The sequence below is a fragment of the Ricinus communis genome, chromosome 1 (genome assembly GCF_019578655.1).
Source record: "Ricinus communis isolate WT05 ecotype wild-type chromosome 1, ASM1957865v1, whole genome shotgun sequence".
In the NCBI taxonomy this organism is placed as follows: domain Eukaryota; kingdom Viridiplantae; phylum Streptophyta; class Magnoliopsida; order Malpighiales; family Euphorbiaceae; genus Ricinus; species Ricinus communis.
The window spans coordinates 34,948,019-34,971,339 of NC_063256.1; the positions used below are offsets into that span (position 1 = coordinate 34,948,019).

Consider the following 23,321-nt stretch of genomic DNA (forward strand, 5'->3'; position numbering starts at 1 on the left):
TATATAATGTATGTTTTTTAAAATAAAAATATTTAAAATAAAATTAAATAATTATAAACTTAGATACTATTTTATATGTTATATTTTTAATAATATTTAAAATATAAATGTATTTGATTGTTTTTTTTTTGAAATCAAACATTTGATCCTTAAAAAGAATTAAATATAATACTATTTTTAACACTAATAATTTCAAATAAGTAAATAGAATGCCAAGAAATATTTATAATTATTTATTTATTTTATTTTATAAATTTAAACATTTAGAATTTTGAGTTTTTAAATTGTTATTTTTTATATATTTATAAAAAATAAACTATAAATATATACAGACTAAAATTATTGTTATTTCTTTAACTGATTATAATATTTTTTTACATTTATGAATATTTTTTAATATTTTTAATAAAATTATAAAAATAGTATTTTTATTTTTATTCTTATTATTTTTTATTATAATAAAAATTTAAATAGGTATTATAAATATAATAGTGTTATTTTTAATATTTTTAAATAATTTTTTAATTTTATTTATATATTTTTAATTATATTTTAATATATTATAATATATACTTTAAAATATTATTTTATTTAATCAAAATATATTAGCAACTACAAAAAAATATAATATTAATTATAAAATCATAAAATAAAAATAATAAATCTATCTCTTAATTAATTTATCAAAAATTAATTAATTAGTACCGTTTTGATATTTTTATATATAATATATATTTTAAATAAAATCTAAAAAATAAATAACTTTTATAAGAATATATTAAAAATAGAATAAAAAATATAATATTTTTTATAAAAATATAAAAATAAAATCCGAAACTTGACACGATAAGGTTGTCTTTAAATTAAAAAAGAAAAGAGTATATACACAAGTAATTAAAAAACTGTCTGAAAGTAACTTCCTCTGCTTATTAATGCCATTCAAAAGTGCATTTCACTTTCAGTGACTATTGCCTCCAATAAATGGAACCTCCACCGCCACTGCCACCGTTAAAATCACCATGCAGTCCAACACCTGATGGAGTTCTTCCAAGGCAAATTGAGCTATCATCTCTCCAGAAAGAGTTTCTGGATCAACATTTGAGTACCCGTGAAGATCTTGTCGCAAGAGCTCCACTTCTCTTAACAGATTTGAAGCAAAGCTATGCAGATTTAGAATCCAATTTCATAAACTTACAGAGAAATCATATAAAACTCACCGTTTCATGGATTTCTCATTCTTTTGGAGCCAAGTCATTGATTGCTAATCTTAATTACATGTTGGAGAATCTCAGTTTTCACACTTCTCAATGTTAGCATTTCATCTTTTATTAGTTTTTTTTTTTAGTGCTCGATATTATTGAAAGCTGTTTAAATTTAATAAAGCAAAGATTTTATTTTTTTTTACAATTTATTTTGTGTTTTGTGTAGATGGGAGTTGTCCAAGGAAAATTCTGAGTGAGGAAATGCCTCAACTTGTCAAGGGCCTGAAAAGAATTGAATGTATTCACAGTTACGTTGGTGAGTGTAAAAATCATATTACTTTTACTTCTATCTTTTTCTTTTTAACTTAACTTAATTTCTCACCAAGTTACGAAGTTTCTCGCTTTCTTAATGTTATCATAAATTTTAGTGCATTAGGGGGTGTATTTAGCGTGTTAGTTAGAAGGTTAATATATAAAGCTTTATTGTTCGAGTTACTAAACAATCTTTTATTGTGAATGGCTTTTAGCTCAAGGATGTTAGATGAAGTTAGATCGTTATTCTAATGAAATTCACGAGTTCTTCCACAATGATCTTGATTTAGCAATCCGGTTACTTGAGTACCTTCAAAGTTTGTCTTTTAATAGAGTCTTAAATGATTCTAGTTTTGAAAGATAAGCTGAAGGAGGATACGTTAGGGATGTGGCGTCAACTCTCTCTTGAGTGACGGCCTTTTTGCGGAGGACCAAATCCCGTTTGACGTCCCCTAACTCCCTAGTGAGTTTTGCAACCTCATCCATAAGGTTCGCATATGTTTAGTTGAATTCCAGGTTGTACTATTATCTTTGAACTTGAATTGTGATTATGCATGTGTCTATGACATTGACTTGTAGCGAATTTACTATGTTTACTCTGCTATCCATGATAACTGATATTGAGAAATTGTTGGTTTGCTCCTTTATGAGAAAGCTTTGAGTCATGCAAATAGATGCAAAGACTGGGGAAAGGTGGCCTCTTCTGTTTGGGGCACCATTTTTCTTGCTGGTTTTGGAATGCATGAGAGAAATTCTTATGAGTTCAATTTGTAGCCTAGGCCTCATCAATGCAGATATAAATATTATCTCTTGTTCGGGAATTGATTAGTTGGTACGCGGGCCTAGCAGGCTGGGCACTAAGCTTAAATGTTAATTATTTCAGATATTGCCTTACAGTTGGAAGCTCTGGTTGGGGATCTTGAAGACGCAATTTACACTATTGGAGATTCACATGCCAAGTTTTCAGCAAAGCTTTTGACTTCAATGATTTCAACTGTAAAGTCCGCATTTCCTTTACCTCAGTACTTTGGCACGCAGGTATTTAGTTCTGTAAACTAATAGAAAAGTCTAACACTAAATGTGAAAATTTGCTTTTAATATAGGATTTTGGGTTAAAGCAAGAGATACTACTCAGAGCCATAAAAGTGATGAATAACATCGAGGACATATTGGTTACTGTTGTGAAAGTTCATCCTAAATGGTCTCATCTTTTGGAATCTGTTGATGTCAGAGTAGATAAATCTTTAGCTGTTGTTCGGCCTCAAATTCTTGCCGATCACCGAGCTCTTCTTGCTTCGTTAGGCTGGCCTCCTAAACTTTTGACATCAAAAGTTGATACTGGAGAAATTACTAGCTTTCCTAACCCCCTTGTTTTGATGGAAGGAGACAAAAGAAAGTGTTATTCACAGAGTTTTCTAGGTCTTTGTGCTTTGCAGCATCTGCAGACACGCAGGGAAGATCGACAGCATAACATTTTTGGACAGAAGGAGTGCACCATGAGACTTTGGGCTATTGATGAACTGGTTTCGCCTATTGCTTCACGAATGGAATATCACTTCTCTAAATGGGTTGAACAGCCTGAATTCATGTTCGCACTTGTATATAGGATTACAAGAGACTTTATTGTGGGAGTGGATGATGTTTTGCAACCTTTAATTGATAGAGCAAGACTGGTGAGTTACAGCGCCAGAGAAGCTTGGGTTTTGGCAATGGTGCAAATGCTTTCTGAGTTGTTATCAAAATCTGTTGTTTCTGAACTTGCTAAAAGGTATAAGGAGAAACACGCAAAAGTAGAAGTTGCATCTTCATGGCTTCATTTGATAGATCATATTGTTGCTTTTGATAAACGGATGCAATCACTTGTCAGTTCAGAAATTCATTTTTTCTTGGAGTCTGAAAGGCACGATGAGCCTTCAAGAGGAGTTTCAGTATTGAAGATATTTTGTGATAGGCCAGATTGGCTCAAGATATGGGCAAAAATAGAGCTCAAGGATGCCTGGAAGAAACTAAAACTTGATCTAAAAGATGAGACAGCTTGGTCAATTGATAAGAAATGTGGAGTTAATTTCCAACTCAGTGCAGAGACTGAACAATTTTTCCTTGCAACTAGAGAAGACTATAGAGCCCCATTAGTAACAGAATCTGCCATTAAAATTTCCTGGGAAATGATTGAACGATGCCAAACTCTGCCTGATGTTCTACTACGTGTTCGATTTATCAGATCGACTGCTGGAAAATTCCTCTGGCATTTTCTTAATGTATTGGTTTTGAGATGCAAAAACACTGAGTTTCCAATAGATAGTCCAGATGATGCCTTGATCAAAGTCTGTGTATCAATCAATGCTGCCAGGTATATCGAGTCTAAGCTACAAGAGTGGAGTGATGATGTCAACTTCTTGGAGATGAGAATTGCTGAAAGAGCTTTAGACATAAACAGAAATGACAATGGGGCTGATGATAATAGCTTTTTTAGGGAAGAAGTTAAAAGCATGCTGGAGCTTGAGACCAACTGGCTTATGGACATAATTACTTGTCTCCTCCATCATTTTGAAGCACTCTCCTGGGAATATCTGCAGAATGCAAAACAGTTTGAGCAAGGGCGAGGAAATCTTACTTCAGCAGTCACTGATTTAGCAATATCCACTGATATTGTCGAGGCACTGGATACCATTAAAAGTGAGCTTCGCATTCTTAAATTGAGTCTCAATCCAAAAGACTTCTTTGATTTGTGGAGAAGTGTTGCTGATGGGCTTGACCATTTTATCTCAAGCAGCATTTTGGTGAGTGATATTCTTTTTTCTAGCTTTGGGATTAATCAGTTTGAAGCTGATATGCAAGCACTATTCTTTGTTTTTCAACCGTTCTGTGCTCGGCCTGACGCATTTTTCCCTTGTATTAGAGAGACTATTAGGCTGTTGAAAATGAGTAGGGAAGAAGAAAAGTATTTGCAAGTAGTTACATCCACTGTTGAGAACCCAACAAAATGCCTACACTCTGGGAATTTTACACTTAACATTTGATCAAGTTGATAAAATTTTGAGGAGGAGAAGATTTGAAACTTGAGCTTTAGTATTGTGCTTTTTGTCTCCTCTTTTTTCCTTTCCCCCAAATCTTCCCAAGTATTTTGTTCATAGAGATAGACTATTAGCTAATACATTCTCTTGATGACCTTTGTGTTATCACTTATACCCATGAAACCAAATAAGATTATGAGCTGCTAATGACTTTCAATGGGTGTTTGATATAGCTGCTGAAGAAGTTTAGTCTCTCAGTTTCCAATAGCTACTACATAAAAAGTATCTTGTTTTGTTAAATCTCTAAATTGGCAGATGGTGTCCTGTTGGAGTATTAATTAAATGGCACTAGTTCACACTTCACAGTTTTTGGCATTGTAGCTTTTGACTTATAGTTCAGTTTTGATTAAAAAAAAAAAAAAAAAAGAAATTGAATCATTTATCTTTTTTTTTTTTTTTTTCTTTCTCAATGTTAACTTGTAAAAGTTCTTAATAAGAACTATTAAGGGTAAATGGCAGATGCCTGTGTTTTGGCATATTGTACTATTCTTTTATATTATGTTAATTTTGTCCCTTCATTATCAACTTGTTACACTATTCTCTCTATTTATTTTTATCAAAACTAACTAATTAGTGGGTCAAGTTTAGAAAACATTGATAATTCTGTTTGATCTCTAAACTTCTAATGAAATTATATTTACTGAATTCTAATTTTTTTAATTAATATTTATTTGACATACTTTTCTATATGCGCTCAAAAATCGCGAAGTTGATATTCTCAAGATTTCTAGATCCATTCAAAATCTCTTGTTCAGGAGAGCTAAGAACTTTCTCTTTTATTATTTTGTTTGACTTCTCATTATAAGCAAAATATATGTCAAACTTTAAAGGGCTTCCATAATGGTTTACACAAAGTGTAATCTATATGTCATATGTTATCCTCTTGCTAAAAAAAGAAAAGACATTAATCTTTGTAGCTCCATATAGTTCATTTTTACAGTTTTTTACTCTTTATTATACGTGTCATGAATACGACGCGCATAATATGAATTATACAAAGAAAAGACATTACTTTTTGTAGCTTCATATAATTCATTTTTGCAGTTTTTTACTCTTTATTATAGGCATCGTGAATACGACGCACATAATACGCATTATACTCCCGTTATGAGAGGAAGCTTACACTTTTCATTACACCCCATTTTAGATGCCCTAAAAGCGAAGATTTTTAGCATTCCTCTTGGATGCAATAAAGAAGACAATGAACAAGTGCTGATGTGGAAAGACAAATGGAGCCCAAGCCTCAAAGATTTCAAAATATCAACAAACAAGCCGAATGACTTTGAATTGTTCAAGGTATCATATTTGTTTATGAAAACATGGAAGAAGACACTAATTCAATCTACATTCTCTCCGTCTCACAACTGGTTACATCCCATGGTTGGGGTAGAAAGCCTTTTGGAAGTTAAAAATTTAGCCAAGGATCAATGTGGTTTTGGAAAGCCCTTATGAACCATCATATCTCAAGAAGAACCAGCCCGAGAGAAACCTGAGGTGAACCCTTGATTGTCTCATTTTTGGTGCAGTAGGGGAAACATACTAACCATATGGTTCACTAGTAATATGACCATATGCCTGAGCAATATGGTTCACTGGCACCTGCCCCCCTTTACCTTAATTCTTGGTGGCTCAAAATGATGAAGATATAGAGAAGTTATCCAGTGACATTCAACTTAATAGTTCTAGTTGAGATAAGGCTTCACATATATGCTCTCTTTTTTACTTAATAAAGTATTAAGTGATTAAGTAAAGGAAATAGATAAAATAGAACATTTAAATAAAATAGGTAAAATTGCATATAGATTCTACCATATTACTTATTTTACTGAATGTATGGAACCTATTCATGTGTAATATGATTGGATCTTTATCATAAAAAAGTTTATCTTCAAAAGAATCAACCTATTGAGTCTAGTTGTGGATATTTATTCTTTTTAGCAGCTTTTTTTTCTAGATATATCAACATGTAAATAGTTTGCTACTTTTGACTAGATGTCTTACATGAAAAGTTAATTTTAAGATATCATTTTTTAAAATTAATAAATCGCATTAGTGATTAATGTTGTGCGGTCGCTAAATTAGAAATCATAAATATAATTTTAAAGTGGTCGTTATCTTTTTTCGTTAATTTTTGACATATTCGAATAGCCACTACTTAAAAACTATAAACAGTCTATATGGTTACAAATTTAAAAAATATTAATTTAATTTTTATATAAAAGTAAAGTCATCGTAGTTAAATAGTAATTACTTTGTTATGATAGCTAAATTGCTGCTATTTTATAAATATTGAATATAAGAATAGAAAAATTATAAAGCTTTTTCCACTAACATGTTAGTAGGCAATTAGTACTCATCAAAATTACATTTAGACCCAAAAATGAATTCATTGGAAGAATTCTTGTGGTCTTCCAATATTAATATTTTTGATGTATTCACTATTCAGATTAAGAACTACAAGTTGAGACCCTTATTGCTTTCCAAGGAAGAATCCCCAAGGCTACCTGTTCTGCCCTTATATAAAAGATAGTTTAATCATATTACTTGATATTGTTAATATCTAAATGTTCTTTGCTTATTTATAATATTAATGTAAATATTTATTCAAGGGAAAAATTTTATATATTTCTTACAGTTCAAAAAGTAATAAATAGATTTATTTTCATAAAAAAATCAAAATTAAAAAAATATTAACAGATAAATGATGATAATTATCACTCGAAATTTCTAAATATAATTATGCATTTATTAATATCCTCATACTTTACTCTTTTTTTTTATTAAATTTTTTGAAATTTTAATATTTTTATGTATGATTTCTTTTGTCCAATTTTGTTCAAAGTTAATAAGAGATTTAATATGTAATGAATTTGAGCATGAAAAGAGTAATAGAGAATTAATATAGTGATATATAAGCCTTTATTATATTGGATTTTCAATAAAATTATAATGAGAATTAGTTGGTGAGATTTATAAGATATAAAAATTACGGTTAAATGTATATTTTATGTTTCTAAATTTGTATTAATTAATAAATTAATATTTTAACTTTTTATTTAATTAAATATTATTTTTAATTATATTTAAATAATTTAAATTTCTAATTTAATTTAATAAAATATTTTATTTTATTTTATTTATAATATATAAACACTTATACTCAGTATATATAGTCATATCAAATGAAATTATTTTTAAAATTAAAATATTAAAATGATAAAATAGTTAAATTTTATGAGAAAAATATGTCTTTGGCTAAAATTGTAATTCATGGATATTTAAGAAATAAATAAAAGTTGAAAAGAATACTAATTAGGGGCATGCAGATAAGTTTAGGGACTGTAAATGAAATTAAACCGGGAAAGAAAAAACGAAGCACAAAGCTAAAGAAAGAATGGCGGCCTGATGATAAGAGTTCGCCATTGAATAAGAAGGAAAGAAGAAGAATAAGAGCCACCAAAAAATAAAGAGATGCAACCAATAAAACAAGCAAGCAAATCCAGGAGAGCATTACTATTTTCCAAACTTGTCTTCAATTACAACAACAGTGCTCTATCTCAATCCTCTTCTTCTCTGTTCAACAATAACAATGGCACAAGATTACCATTCTTGTGTTATTACCATTACTATTCAACATTATCTACAATTCCAATTCAACAAATCAATTTCCACCCCAACTATACTTACAAGCACGTTGTCCAGTCTTTTAAAGAGTGGTTCAAGACCCAAAACAATGGATTCTTGGATCGAGTTTTCGAGATCTTAAGCAACCAAGATGAAGTTGATGAGCTTGCCCTTTCCCAGTTGGGTCTTCGTTTAACAGAATCGTTGGTTCTTGATGTTCTCCATTATGGTAATTCCAAAAAAGACGTTCTTTCTTGCCTTAAATTCTTTGATTGGGCTGGTCGCCAATCTGGGTTTTACCACACTCGCGCCACTTTTCATGCTATTTTCAAGATTTTGTCTAAAGCTAAGCTTATGCAACTTATGCTTGATTTTCTTGATAATTATATGAAGCATAGGTTTGCTAATCATAAACTTGGATATGGGTTTTATAGTACTTTAATTATGGGTTATTCTGTTGCTGGTAAGCCTCAAGTTGCACTTCAATTGTTTGGTAAAATGAGGTTTCTAGGTCGTGATTTGGATGCTTTTGCTTATCATATTCTTCTTAATTCTTTGGTTGAAGAGTGCTGTTTCGATGCTGTTGATGACATTGCTAAGCAGATTTCTATTAGGGGTTTTGAGAGTCATATAACACATTCTATTGTTGTTAAGAGCTTTTGTAAGCAGAGGATGTTGGATGAAGCTGAGGCATATTTGCGCCGCATGATCCTACAGGGTGAAAGTGGTAACGGGGCTGCTGTAGGTATTCTTGTGGGTGCATTTTGTCAAAAAGATCAGTTTGAGAAGGCTGGTCAGTTAATTGAGGAATTTAGGGAGTTGAGAGTGGTGCCTCTGTATCCTGCTTATGGCGTGTGGCTTCGGAATTTAGTTCAAAAAGGTAAGCTTGATGGGGCTTTGGACTTCTTTCAGCAAAAGAAAACTTTAGAAAGCTATGTTCCAGAGATTTTCCATTATAATGCTTTACTGTGCAGGCTCTTGAAAGAGAACCGACTCACAGAAGCCTGTGATTTGTTGATGGAGATGATGGAAGATGGTTTTTCTCCTGATAAGGTCACCATGAATGCTGCATTATCTTTCTTTTGTAAAGCTGGAATGGTGGATGTTGCGCTTGACTTGTACAATTGCAAATCAGAATTTGGCCTCTCACCTAGTACCATGACTTGTAATTATCTCATCAATTCTTTATGCAGAGAGGGTAACGTTGATGATGCATACCATGTGTTGAAGAGTTCTTCTGAGCATGGTTATTTCCCAGGTAAAAGAGCATTTTCCATGCTTACTGATGCTTTACATAGAGAAGGAAAGGTTGAAATGATGAACGAACTGTTTTTTTGGGCTCTGGAGCGCAATTTCATTCCAAGTGATTCCATGTATGATAAGTTTATATCTGCTCTTTGCAAGGCTAGGAGGTTAGAAGATGGGTACTTGATACATGGAGAACTTAACCGATTTAATAGAGTAGCTAAAAAGAGTACTTACTCAAATTTGATTCATGGTTTTAACAAATTCAACAGGGGGGATATTGCTGCTAGGCTTCTTATCGAAATGCAAGATAAGGGTCATTTGCCTGCTCGTACTTTGTTCAGAGCAGTCATTCGTAGTCTATGTGAAATGGACGACCCAGAAACACGATTTTTCAACTATTTAGATATGCAACTATCTCGTCGTGATCCTAACTGTCAGATATATAACTTCTTTATCGATGGAGCTGGGCACGCAAAGAAGCCTGATATCGCCAGAAAAGTATTTGAAATGATGCAGAGAAGTGGGATCGAACCTAATCAGAGTACTAACATTCTTATGTTACAGAGTTATTTAAAGAGTGAGAGAATATCTGATGCTCTTAATTTTTTTGATGCTGTGGGCCAAAGAAGGAAGATTGGCAGAAAGCTATACAACACCATGGTTGTTGGTCTTTGCCAAGTCAACAAAGTGGATTCTGCATTGTCCTTCTTCTTGGAAATGCAGAGTAATGGAATGGTTCCTAGTGTTGAGTGTTATGAGGTTCTTATAATGCTACTTTGCTCAAATAAAAGATATAGTACGGCGATAACTCTTATTACTGACTTGGAGAAATTCGGGCGTCGTGTTACATCCTTTATCGGTAACATACTTTTGTTACATTCCTTGAAAAGCGACGAGCTCTATGATGCATGGCTTCAAGTGAGAGAGGTGCAGAATGAGACTTCTCTGAATCTTTTAATCCTTGGCCAGATAATTGGAGCATTTGCAGGGCGTCTTAAGCTGAGCCAACAAATTGACAACTTGGAAGAAGTGATTGAACAGTGCTTCCCACTCGACCTCTATACTTACAATATGTTGATGAGAAGACTAAGCATGAGTAACATTGATCATGCTCGTGAGTTGTTTGATAGAATATGTCAGAAGGGTTATGAGCCAAATCACTGGACGTATGATATCTTAGTGCATGGCCTTTTTAAGAATGGAAGAATAGGCGAGGCAAGGAGATGGGTGGATGAAATGTTCAGGAAAGGGTTTAGTCCAAGTGGTCGTACCAAAAGCCTCATGTAACTGGTAATAGCGACAACTCGTTATGACATTCTGAGTTCTACAAAATTTTGATAGAAAATATGGATACCTAAAATTCATTGGTTATATCCTTCTCTTGTGCTTTTAGCCATCAGTTGTAAGATAATAATAATAATAGCTGTAATTTAGTATTATTGCTGTTGAAAATGGCACTGGATAAGATATGATACCAGTGGTCTAAAGCCGTAGAAAATCTTAGTGCTGAATAAATTATTTTGGATTCAATGAATTCAGTGCTGCCACATAAACTTGCAGTAATTCAAAGGTGCAAATTTTTCCATTTTTAATGCCACTTTATCCTGAAAACATGAAATCTGATGAGTGAGATTCTGTTGATATAGCACTTTTCCCTTCATTCCGGTGCATTTACATTAATTGCATTTAGATTGTACAATCCCCAAGTTTTAATGTGGCTGTTATCACTGTATTTGTTGTGTCCTCAACTGTGATGACATCTTATTATTCTGTTTGCTGAGCCTTTCTTTTAATTTTTTTTTCTCACTTATTTTTCAGTGAATCTATTTGAAAGTTGCAGTAGTTATTTGTTATTGATCAAAATTGTTGTCATGTAGATGTAGTTTATGGTCAATAGCTGAATGCACCTCTTTTGGAGAAAGTGCGTGCAGATAAAAGAAAACCCCAAGTATTATAGAGCAGAGGAGCCTCATTCCTATCTATTATGGTCAATCAAAGCATGTTAAGTAGAGGGTTTAACTTGGCAAATGTTTGCTTGGATTTCATAAGCTTCTATGGACATGGTATCATTGACAGTTGTATTGCAATAGGCTTGTTGAAATGCCAGCTTAGAGGTGCTTGAAAATGTATCTGCGTGAAAATCCAGTTTCTGGTTTTGGCTGACATGTTTTTTGTGCCTTTCAGTTGGGCTTGGCTGCTATACAATTTGCATCAGGAGAGAGCAAATTCTAATGGGGGAAACGAATGAAACCATCAGTACACCCTTCTGATGTTAACCCATCATTAGTAGTTGGTGTAGTCATAAATACACCCTTCTGATGTTTTCTTCTTTTCTTTTTCTTTTCAGTAACAGATGCATATTGGGTTCTTATGAACTACAGATGACACAAGTAAAATTGTTGGGTTTTAGGTACAGTTGAGTCTTGCCAATCAACTTGGGAAAGAGTGCTATCAACTGGCCGAATAAAGGCATAGGGGCCTTGATCAATTCCTATACTTTGGAAACGAAAGGAAGCTTACAGTTGCCACTGCCACTTCTACTAAAAGGAAGATCGACCTGGTTAATACTATATGCAGGAACCTGTTGTTAACCGCAATTAGAAGCAGGGTCAGAAGTTTTTAACCTCATTTTGGTTTGCAGATAATAGCCAAGGCGAGGCGGGCATCAACAACACAACAAATTCCATAGCTGCGTGTCAAGTCTCAAATCAACATGGCCACTCAGCAAAATTTCTGCATTCAGCAACATCAATTAGACATGCAAGAAAGGAAAATTTGGCTTTAGATCTCACCGTGCTGCTGGCAGTCCTGCAAACTTGTTATTTCGTACAGAGGACACCAGATCACAGTAGTGTATTACTGAACAGATAATTTTGAGAGAACAAATTTATATCAATCTGTCTCAGTTTTACCAAGTTTAACACAATTGACCAGCTAATCAGAAGGAAATAAATGAAAAAGAGAAGAACCAAATCGATACAAATAATTTTCACAAAAAATCAAAACTAAACATGAGGTGTTAAATCAGGTACTGGGTTCCCATCATTCTAAAGGTTTGGCACTAATCAAGAACAAGCATGTCGTTGGAACTTGGAACAAACTCCATGCAAATCAAGGAAAAAGCTCTCCATGAACCCCAGACCCACCCACCCCTCCTTTAATCCATCAAGATGGTAAACGAAGCCTTCAAATGGCAACATTAAAGTGCTGCTTCTTTTTCTCAACTGAAATAGTCTCAGGCTGCCAGCTTCTCATTAAAAATGATCAAGAATTTTCAAGAAGCCGATAAATTGTGATTTCTTGCTGCTTGAAATATCGTCTATCCTCTTCATCAACTAGAACAAGGTTCAAGTAGTACTTCACACTGAATTTGTTATTGATGTTGCGATATGTGGGTGTCAACTCATATGGACTTAGAAACAGCCTGGTTGGAATTGATTCTCCTGCTTAGGGCATTAAGATTACATGAGCAAAATTCCATGAGGAGACCATTTTCAAACAGAGACAAGTGAACATAACATGATTAACAATTTCACATAATCTTAATATTCTCCCAATTGTACAAGCATACCAGACAAAACTAAAAAGCCAAATGCGCCATAATGCTGCTATTACTAGCACATGATTAGATGCTGAACCCCTTTGTTGATCGTTAAAAAGTGGTAGCTACTGGTTACGCATCCTCCGGTAATTTCTTAATATTTTGGGGTATTGTACAGTTCCATCCTAGCATATTCATATTAGAGTAAAGAGGAGGTGAAAGTACTTTAATATAATGTCTTTTATGTCACATTTTGAGGTATTTGGATGCATAGGAATAAATGCTTTAAAAAAAAATTAAATTGCAGTTTAATTAGTTATGGGATAAGGTATTTTTACATTTCACTGTGGGTCTATGTCCTGTGGGGTTCAAATGAGAGAAAAAGAGATGAAAAAAGAAAAGTCAGCGGAGGAGATGATAAACTTATATTGTCCAACTCATCAGTAGCATGCGATTTCATGCACTTTTGGTCGAGCTATCTATATTAATAAGACCAAACACCCACATTATAATTCCTGCAAGAGAAGCTTCAAGAAACAAACTGAGTTCAGTGCAAGTGAAACTTTGAATCACTGCTAGTGTTGTTATTCCTAAATGAAATTAAGTCTCAGATGTGTTGGCCAGATTTTTTTCAGCCAGTATCTTGCAAAAACATATCAAGTCTTGTGTACAATTTTTCGGGCAAGTAAAAACTGCATACCTCTGACAGGAGCACCGTCCATCAACTCAAATTTTGCAAGGGTTTCTGTCTCAACATATGTATTTGGCCCTGATCCTGTAGACTCCCGGCGCCTGATCTCAAGCTCCATATTTTTAATCTTAATTCTTACCAGAAGAAAATATATTTTGCCAACAATGACGTCCTTCAAATGGTACCTGAACAAATTAAAAACCAATAAGAAGATCTAAACTTCTCTTCAAACTTAATTCATTGTATGAAGTAAAATCACATATATATATATATATATATATATATATATATAAATGAATCTTGCTTAAACTTACTTGCTTTTACTGTACTCAAACTCGATATGAAGGCAGTCCTCGATTCCAACTTCCATCTAAAAGAGGCACCAAAATACAGTAAATAGCAAACTACAGCAGAAAGAAATAAGTACATAATCCAATTATTGCATTTCTTGTCTTGGACTTCCCTGGCACAAATCTTAAGATAATAAACATCAAAAGACATTTTTCTGAAACATATCATTGAAGCAAAATCATCCTAAGAACAATCAGAGAAAACTCACAAATGCATGGTACTTGTGCCAATGGAGAGATAGAGTGCAAGTCAGAAGGAAGAAAAAGGTGTCAACCAGACAATCACATTCAAAAAATCTTTTTCACATATTATGAAGTTGATACCAACAATTTATAACAAATGTTGAAAGTATCAAACAACAATGCATAAGATTATAGCTCTACTAACCTTAATGCTGTTATTGACTGACGGTGGAGGGGAGTAGTTACGTACCTGGTGCAGAAATATAAAAAAAAAAAAAAAATCAAGTTATTGTGCAATATTATCAAGAGTACATATTCACGTTATTGTTCATTGGAAACTAATAAGGAATAAATTTTCCTTTTAGAACCTTAATGTAAGAGTATAAAATTAGAAGCTACAAGGTCAATTTGCAGGACTTCTACCTGAGCTAATTCATTTTGCTTTACCACTTATTTACCATGTGTATTTGATAGTTGACCTATCAACCTCATTGCTGAATCATTAGGTCTTTGTCTAAATATTGTCTGATTAGACCTACAAAATGCTCATAGCACAGGATACAACTGCATAGCTCCACTGCCAATGGGTATTATAACTTTTAAGCTTTTTCCTGTCAACCTATAAGCTGGATTAGCATCTCAAATTATGCCATAAAACAATGTCCACAATATACCATGGAACACATACTTTCCTGACGATAGGATCCTCCATATATTAAATTCATTGGATGGTCAACAAGAAAATACTAGATTCCAATTTATTACATGCTAAGTAGAATATACACATCAGACATAAAAACAAGCCAGATTCGAGGACAAAAAGGAAGCAAGATGTCAATTTCTGCAGGATCATTTCCTTAGTCCACACGTTTGCAAGTGCCTGAGCTAATGCATGTGCATGCATATGCATCTAATTTTTCATAAGTATCTAATATAATAATTTCCTTCATTTCTGAAGCTCTTCCATATGCCATTTTGACTGTTCTACCTTGTCTAGTCCTATTTTAGTTTCTAGTCCAACTTTGGTGGAAGTATTAGAAACAAAATGCCCGAAGCATGGTAAATGATTAAACACTCACTTACATCATGGATTTACTCTATTTGCCAGAAAGCACATATTTTTTAACAACAAATGTAAAGTCCATGAGTCATAGACCTAGTATAGCCAGCAACAAAATTCAGGAAAACAGAAGTTTAAAGAAAGACAAATTATATCTAGATTTCATGGAAGGTTTATCTTGAATATTACAGAGTGCTATTAATCCATTAGAGTCTTTCCCGAATGTTTATTCAAATAAATTAGCTGTTGATGCAGTATTTGTAACTTTAGGACTTATCGTGTTTAATAATTTCCAACATACGCTGTAATGGGCTTGGCTGTGAAGGACCTTATTTGAGTCTGTCACTTTAAGTAATTCTTTGTTCATAACCTAAGATTTATTTAGCATATAATATTCATAGTTTTAATATTTAAAGTCCAAAGCCCGTAGAGTTCTTTTGACAATGCATATATATATATATATGCCTATAATGCTTTGTTTTAGAAGAATGAATCGGTCAATCAACAGCTAGAAGTGTCTTTCCGGTAACTTTGCTTCTATGGATTGTCTAATGCAATTTAATCCTAGGTCTCATGATGCCTGTAGAATCCCAAATGTGATGCCTGAGATAGAAGAAGTTGTTATACTGGGCTCGACCCATGATCCAAAACTAGGGAATATAAAAGAATACACATCTAAGTATAATGGTTAAAATCTTACATCATATAAATCAAACTTCCCCAATAAAGGAGGCTTTTTACAGCTAAACCTGCACTGTGAACAGTCCCTACAGCCTATTCTTTCTTTTGTTTTGAGCATTTCATAATTGTCATCAGACATCATATTTGTCAATGTAAATTGCTTCTCTTTCAAGCTCTCAAATCACCCAAAATTGTTTCTTAATGGTCTAATCAGCTAGATGTCCTAACCCTATTGCTTCTTTGTATAATTGAAATTCGATATTTAGGATTTTAAGTTGGGAATGTAACAAGAGGATTTTCAGGAAATAAAATTTAAAGCTTTTGGAACGAGTAAAGAGGCTCAAAGTTTTTGGCATGTCCATTTCTCCCAGTTATTTGGACTGTTTGGTTGAAGAGAAATGCTCACATTTTCAAGAATCAGTGGGGCACTACAGCTAGGTTGCGATGAAATAGTTTGCTACCATCATTATGCTTCAGGAAGATTCATAAGAGTATCTTTAGTGAAGATTCAGCACAACTGAATGGTATTACTTCATTACTTTGCCATTTGATTTTGATTTATTTGTTTCTTTCTTAGACAGGACACCTCATCCTACATTTGTTTTTACTTTCTTCACAGTAAATTTCCTTCAGTTTTTATTAACAAAAATTATAATCTTCTAAACATATATGTAACATCATTGCCCCAATTAAAACCCTAATTTCTGCATATGTTAGCAGCTTAATCACAAAGTATGCCTTCATATAAAACAGAAAAAATGCGAATCTGCCAGTAATTTCAGCAACTTGAATTGAATACAATATAGCCATTAAACAGCTACAAAGGTTACAAACTGTCAACTCTAATGAGACCTATAAAACCACTAAACATATTCATTAATAATTCAAAATCCCAAGAAGATCCTAAACCCCTCGGACAATCTCCTTCTCTCCTTTTCATAGAGCAGGTCATATAATGACAGATTACCACTTTCTAATAGATAGTGGATTAACTTTTTTCCTTCCAAGGCACTTAGTATATCTTAAAAAAGCACATAAAAGAGAGAGAGAGAGAGAGAAACTGCAAAAGCCTCGTCGGTATTTGAAGATAATATGCATATCACATCCATACAGTTTAAAAGAATTCACAAATGAAGGGAATGGAACGAGAGCTAGACGAGTGCATTTTCATGCATCACTACTTAATGTAACTTTGACTATAATATGATAAAAATCCAAAGCATTGCTTGCTGATGCCAAATACTTACCACAAAATCTTGGTACTCTACAATGTTGCTAACATAGTTTCGACTGACTGTCACTTTCAATATATACCTGTAAGTATGCAATAAAACATCTGTTAAAAATGGTTTTAGTTTATCCAATATCATAGACATAAAAGAGGGAATTCTGAAAATCAATTAAATAATTGAAAAGAATAAACAAAACACCTTGAGTAGAAGATGAAAAGAAAAGGGATAACAATGAAGATCATGCACAAAAGTACAGCCAGTACAAATTGCAAATAAATTTTATAGGAAAAATTAGGGGGAATGAGTAATAGCACAACTCTCTCAATAAAATTAACAATCTTTCAATTAGATAACCAAGAAAAAACAGTTTAAATAGGACATCCTACCTAAGCCTCACGTTCACTCCATTGTAAGACTCATATGGCATTTCAACTGTGGAAAATTCGAATGGGTATGTTTTTCTTTCATATAGCTCACCAGGAATGTCAAGTTCACGAACTGCAAAGGATGACAAGAGTTAGAATTAGAGTTCGTCATAAATCATAAACTTCTCTTTATTAGTTCATTGACAATGTCCAAGAACAAAATCAATAGAAGAATGATAATCCAAGAACAAAACCAGAAGAAAGAATGATAAGATTGTGGTAATGATAAAGTACAATGGGAAGATTTAAGTTTAGAACACAAGTGCAATGTAATAACCTCTGTGTCAACAGTTCATAAATAACTAAACTACATAACATATACCTAGTATCGCTACCAGTTTCATGAAAAATGCATGCTTACCACTCACCTAGAGATGTAAAATCATAAAAGTTGCCTCGGTCAAAGTATAACTCTGCAAAGAGGGGAAGAGAAATATCATGGTCTAAACTTTTATCCATTTACACAATTTCATATTCTAGTAACTGAATACATTAATACTTCAAATGCACAATAAGAAAGATTAATTCCATTTTTGCTGTTTAGACCAAGAAATTCCTAGGTCTAGGTGCAACAGATATTAAAGGAATTTTTCAGTGATATGAACCAAATTATTATCATTAGGCATTACAACATTTAACTGCCATTGGTTTAAAAATTATATGTGTACTACTGAACTGGACAAAATTGTATAATAAATAACATTGAATTGTATTATCTGATGACTGTAGATAGAAAGGTACAGTTCACAATATTTGTAGTCAGGTTATGTTATTAGGTGTTAATCGTGGCTTCTAAGAGCTAAAAGAGTAAATAATTAAATAAAATTATTCTTATCATTAAAAGATAAATACAAAACGGTCTTAATTCAGATTAAGTTAACCAAGGGAAATTCAAGTGCTGAATGCACATGGATGGGCATTCTTTATCAAAACTATAGATCTAACCTGTTAAAGGTTAAGGAGATGATACATTAATCAAAAGAAGTTTGGTAAGACCAAAATTTTTTCATGCATAATGGTAAATTAAACATACATTTGTTTGCAGTATTATATTGCATGATGCATGTGAAACATACTTTTTCTCATCAAAGATGAACCAGTGGATTTCCTGTGCTAAAGCAGGATCTTTTATTGACCAATATTTAGTGACTTTGAGAGATAACAGAGGGGACTATTTGGAGGTGCACAAGATTTATGATACTTTCAAAAGCTGATTGAAGTATAAACGTAATAGTCTTTAATAACACCATTTTCCAGTGCAATTACTTGAGGATACAATATTCTTTATTGTTTTAAGAATTTCAGCTTTTAGTTTTAAAAAATATTTCTTATGCAGATAGTAAATGAAGAGCTCGTTTGCAATAAGATGTGTATGTTTAATTTCTTGACTTTCAATGAAGAAAGCCTTTCCCTTAGTTCGTTACGCTTTTATCTCTTCTTTTATAGGAAAAATGAAAATTAAAAAGAAAAAATCATACAGAAGTACCTAAAAAAAACAGCAGAATTTGAAATCAATCGACCATACCTATCTGACCAAGCAGCTCAATTTTAATACCAGTATGCTCAAGCTTCTTTCCCTGAAGTGGTTCTACAGCAACCTAAATACCACAAAGCCAAGCTAACTTTCAATTTTACAGCATTAAGTAAGAACACAATATATAGACAACAAAAAAGCTTAGAAAGAATAATAATTTGCAACCTCACACAAAATACCTCTCCAACAATGTTTTCTTGACTTTGAAAGAGAGGAACCAAAACTGATTGTCCATTCTCCTTCTTTAATGGAACCTATACAAGAAAAATACACATTGAAACCATAAGCAATAATAAGCTCTAATAATAGAATTTTATCAAAAGCAGCCTCTGAACAAAACTGACATATATCATTGATCAAAATGCATATATATTATGATCCAATAAAATTGAATTGCAAACTATGACCAACAGATTTTAATTCCAATTATTACAAAATAAAAAATGCACAGGACATTATAATTTTTGTAACTATACATATCATATAACCTAAAATCCCTGCATACATAATGCTTGTGATTAGTAACTTCTATAATGATTCACTACAGCAAAAAGAATTTATCTGTATTTATTGAGAATGTTGAGATGAAAATTTTTTTACCTGTTTGCGAGTTCTTCCATCAGCAAAAATAATTGAAATGATACATGGCGGCTTGAAAGCTCCAATTAGGAAATTCTGAACCGAAAAAGTTAAAGAAAAAACATGAAATGCAAAATTTATTATTTTTAACTAATTCCACAAGTAATCTTATAAAAAAAAATTGCAGAAAAGAAAACATTTACCATGATCTTCTTTTTCTCAAGCTTCAACGCATGAAGAAGAAGAAGAAGAAGAAGAAGAAGAAAATAGGCTTGAAACAGAAACCAGAAATTTCAAGAGTTAGTAATAAGCTGAAGCAAGCATTAAAAGGAAGGAGATCTGCTGCTGCTGCTATTAATTATTGCTGCTTCCTTTTTTTTTCTTTCTATTTTAATCATTTCTTATTTCTTTCTTATGTTCGTCAGTAAGGGTCAAGCGTCAACTTTCATTCTATTTTTTTTTTTCAAAAGAAAATTGGGTAAATTATTATTATTAAAAGTCATAATATAATATTTAATAGATTAGTATATAACATAATAATTATTAAAAAATATTTAATTATTTTATAATTTTTTAATTATATAATACGAATTTATGTACTATTATATATTTTATAAATTTATAAATATTTAAATTTTAAAAAATTAATAAAATATTATAATAATAATGAATACATATAAATTAATGTATCAAAATAATTTAATTTAATTTTATATTTTATATTTTTTGCCTTCAAATTTTGTAATAATTAGAATTCAGCTATTTGAACTCTATTTGAACTCTTTTGTATGTAATAGTGTCTATATACAGCTTGAGTAATTCATTAATTTTTTTTATAGAATTATAAAAAATATTAATTTTTTTAATATTTGATAAAATTATTATAAATTAATATTTTATTTTAAAATATTATTTCTTTTTGAGGCCATTTTAAATACATATTTTATAATATCAGTAATGATATATTTAAAAATAAATTATCAAACTCTAATTGTATATAAATCTTTGATTTGTTTTATTTTCCCCAACCTACGATTCTATTCAAACCTACAATTCAAGTCAACCATACTAAGCAAAAATGCACATGAATAAACCATTAAACTGATAGTCCAATAAATATTGAAGATACTGATTCATTTATATAGATAAAATTTTAGAATAAAATGAAATTAGAAAAATGTGAAAATGAGAATTAAACAACGAGATTTTTATCAAAAAAAGAGAATTAAAGAATAAATATTTATATGGTTTAGTTTAATGAGTTGCCTCCACGGGTTAACTATTATGTATTAAATTAATATAAACTAGTTGTTATTTGCACGTTGTATGACTATTATTATTATTTTAAATAAATTTTTATATTTTAAATTATATATAATATTTTAAATTATTTATAATATTTTATAAATTTTTTAATTTTTAATATATTTATTAAAATAAATAATTTTCAAAGTCTCGTCAAAGTTTGAATTTCTAGGTTTACTATGTACAGGATTGTCATCTATCATCTTAACAATCGCATGTAATTCTAAGTGCAAAGAGTGGATTTGGTTATTGTTAACCTTCTTTCTCTTTCTATATATATATATATATAAATAGATATTTGATTAAATATTAGAATTAGAAAGTTTCAATTTCTAGCATTTAAATTTAAATTTTATCTTTCTTAAAAAAATTTATGAGATATAAATATAAGAATAAAATACAAATATAAAAATAAAAAGATATAAAAATAAAAGTTTTATCTTTTATATCTTTTATTTCAATCGAAAAAAAAGAACTGTAAAAAAAAAAGATTAAGAAGAACATATACTCAATTTAAAATAAATATATAAATTATATATATAGTTTTCAGAAAGCGACTTATAAAAAGTTTTTCTCTAAAAAATTCTTTTATTTTTAAATTGTAAAGATTAAGAAAATAAAAAAGAAAATAAAATTTTTATATTCTTTTTATATTTATGTAAAATAAATAAATAAATATATATATATATATATTACTAAAAAATTACTAAAAAATGAGCAATACCAACCCTCTTGATGGAACAAGAAATTGGCTATTGCTTATTTTTTATTTTATTTTATTTTCAAGAACTCACGCATACTAAAACCAAAGTCTTATCCATTTATAGATAGAGCTTCGACAGCAGCTAGGTCTAGAGGGAAGTTATGAGCATTATGTTCGTGTATAACTTCCATACCAAGGTTAACACGGTTGATAATATCAGCCCAGGTATTAATTACACGATCTTGACTATTAACTATAGATTAGTTGAAATTGAAACCATTTAGGTTGAAAGCGATAGTGCTAATACTTGAAGCAGTGAACCAAATACCTACTACAAGCCAAGCAGCTAGAAAAAAGTATAAAGAACAAGAGTTGTTGAAATTGGTATATTGGAAGATCAATCGACCAAAATAAACTATGAGCAACTATGATATTATAAGTTTCTTCCTTTTGACCGAATCTATAACCTTCATTAGAAGATTCATTTTTTGTGGTCTCCCTGATCAAACTAGAGGTTACCAAAGATCATGCATAGTACTGAATAGGGAGCCGCTGATACACCAGCTACCTTACGTTAGGATAACCTTTCTTTGAAACACTTTGGTAGTGCTCTCGGATCAAAATCCATAAATCAGAGCACGTGGAGCCATCCTCTTATCTTTCTGCCAAGAGAATTATGGTAGACTAACTGATTATTTATATCAGTTAATGAACGAGACCAATGCAAAAAAATGCATGTTGGGTCTTTGAAAAGGTCCGAACCATTTTGATAAAAATCAGTTTGATCTATTTTATCGAGAATGTCTATAATTCGAGTCCGTATAGTCCTAAACAAAAAATAAAGAAAATGGAGTATGAAATAGTGTCAAACTAAAATACCCAACAAGCATTACCTCTCCCTGAAAAGGAGGTGATCCAGCCGCACCTTCCAGTACGACTATCTTGTTATGACTTCACTCTAGTCACTAGCCTTGCCTTCGACATCCCCCTCTTTGCTGTTAAGGTAACGACTTCGGGCATGGCAAGCTCCCATAGTGTGATGGGCGGTGTGTATAAGGCCTAGGAATGAATTCACCGCCGTATGGCTGATCGGCGATTACTAGCGATTCTGGCTTAATGCAGGTGAGTTGCAGCATGCAATCCGAACTAAGAACGGGTTTTTGGAGTTAGCTCACCCTTGCGGGACTGCGACCCTTTGTCCCGACCATTATAGCACGTGTGTCGCCTAGGGCATAAGGGGCATGATGACTTGATGTCATCCTCACCTTCCTCTGGATTATCACCGGAAGTCTGCTCAGGGTTCTAAACTCAATAGTGGCAACTAAACACGAGGGCTATGCTCATTGCGGAACCCAACACCTTACAACACGAGCTGACGAAAGCTATGCACCACCTATGTCTAGACTGGAGTGGGAGATCAGAGTCGAAAAAAGGATTTCTCACTTCTTTCTCTCGTTCAGAACCATGCATGAGATTTTCATCTCACACGGCTCCTAAGTGATAAAAGAAAGAAGGCTAGTTCTTTCTTTTTTGATTACTTTCCTCGCGTATGTATAAGACCGAATCTATTTGATTTT

At 32.0% G+C, this 23,321-nt stretch overlaps 3 protein-coding genes across 10 annotated transcripts; 2 read left to right on the forward strand and 1 right to left on the reverse strand.

The window, feature by feature from the left end:
- Positions 1 to 858: 858 nt before the first annotated feature.
- LOC8279871 (RINT1-like protein MAG2L) lies at positions 859 to 6,339 on the forward strand. Of its 3 annotated transcripts, none has more exons than XM_015727493.3 (5): positions 859 to 1,309; positions 1,429 to 1,518; positions 2,398 to 2,510; positions 2,618 to 4,294; positions 5,653 to 6,339. In XM_015727493.3, the coding sequence occupies exons 1-5, from the start codon at positions 982 to 984 to the stop codon at positions 5,659 to 5,661; spliced, it is 2,217 nt and encodes a 738-aa protein (XP_015582979.2). In that variant the 5' UTR covers positions 859 to 981; the 3' UTR covers positions 5,662 to 6,339. The 3 variants fall into 3 exon arrangements, with proteins under 3 accessions (XP_015582979.2, XP_015582978.2, XP_015582977.2); XM_015727492.3 differs by having other exon boundaries at positions 860 to 1,309; positions 5,736 to 6,339; XM_015727491.3 differs by lacking the exon at positions 5,653 to 6,339 and having other exon boundaries at positions 861 to 1,309; positions 2,618 to 5,109.
- Positions 6,340 to 7,923: 1,584 nt separating this feature from the next.
- On the forward strand, positions 7,924 to 12,356 carry LOC8279870 (pentatricopeptide repeat-containing protein At1g71210, mitochondrial). 6 transcript variants are annotated; one of them, XR_007215045.1, is made up of 4 exons: positions 7,924 to 10,750; positions 11,338 to 11,574; positions 11,645 to 11,716; positions 11,808 to 12,356. XR_007215045.1 is itself a non-coding variant. In XM_015727486.3 (2 exons), the coding sequence occupies exon 1, from the start codon at positions 8,060 to 8,062 to the stop codon at positions 10,745 to 10,747; it is 2,688 nt and encodes an 895-aa protein (XP_015582972.2). In that variant the 5' UTR covers positions 7,924 to 8,059; the 3' UTR covers positions 10,748 to 10,750; positions 11,645 to 12,356. The 6 variants fall into 6 exon arrangements, 1 of the variants encoding a protein (XP_015582972.2); XR_003080753.2 differs by having other exon boundaries at positions 11,645 to 12,356; XR_007215044.1 differs by lacking the exon at positions 11,338 to 11,574 and having other exon boundaries at positions 11,645 to 12,020; positions 12,102 to 12,356.
- LOC8279869 (vacuolar protein sorting-associated protein 26A) lies at positions 12,315 to 20,138 on the reverse strand. The gene is made up of 11 exons (XM_002532537.4): positions 19,940 to 20,138; positions 19,758 to 19,832; positions 19,337 to 19,411; positions 19,149 to 19,221; positions 17,992 to 18,036; positions 17,585 to 17,696; positions 17,214 to 17,280; positions 14,431 to 14,475; positions 14,007 to 14,062; positions 13,702 to 13,877; positions 12,315 to 12,903 (listed from the first exon to the last, which is right to left on the reverse strand). The coding sequence occupies exons 1-11, from the start codon at positions 19,940 to 19,942 to the stop codon at positions 12,725 to 12,727; spliced, it is 906 nt and encodes a 301-aa protein (XP_002532583.1). The 5' UTR covers positions 19,943 to 20,138; the 3' UTR covers positions 12,315 to 12,724.
- Between the last annotated feature and the right edge of the window lie 3,183 nt (positions 20,139 to 23,321).

Bases quoted from the DNA above. Each gene is read 5' to 3' on its own strand.
- LOC8279871 (XM_015727491.3), top strand. From the start codon at position 982: ATGGAACCTCCACCGCCACTGCCACCGTTAAAATCACCATGCAGTCCA. The intron at 1,519-2,397 runs GTGAGTGTAAAA...TAATTATTTCAG, and splicing joins ATGTATTCACAGTTACGTTG to ATATTGCCTTACAGTTGGAA. The intron at 2,511-2,617 runs GTAAAGTCCGCA...CTTTTAATATAG, and splicing joins TGACTTCAATGATTTCAACT to GATTTTGGGTTAAAGCAAGA.
- LOC8279870 (XM_015727486.3), top strand. From the start codon at position 8,060: ATGCAACCAATAAAACAAGCAAGCAAATCCAGGAGAGCATTACTATTT.
- LOC8279869 (XM_002532537.4), bottom strand. The intron at 17,281-17,584 runs GTAGGATGTCCT...GCATACTTACAG, and splicing joins GGAGTGAACGTGAGGCTTAG to GTATATATTGAAAGTGACAG. The intron at 12,904-13,701 runs GTATGCAGTTTT...TGCCCTAAGCAG, and splicing joins GGACGGTGCTCCTGTCAGAG to GAGAATCAATTCCAACCAGG.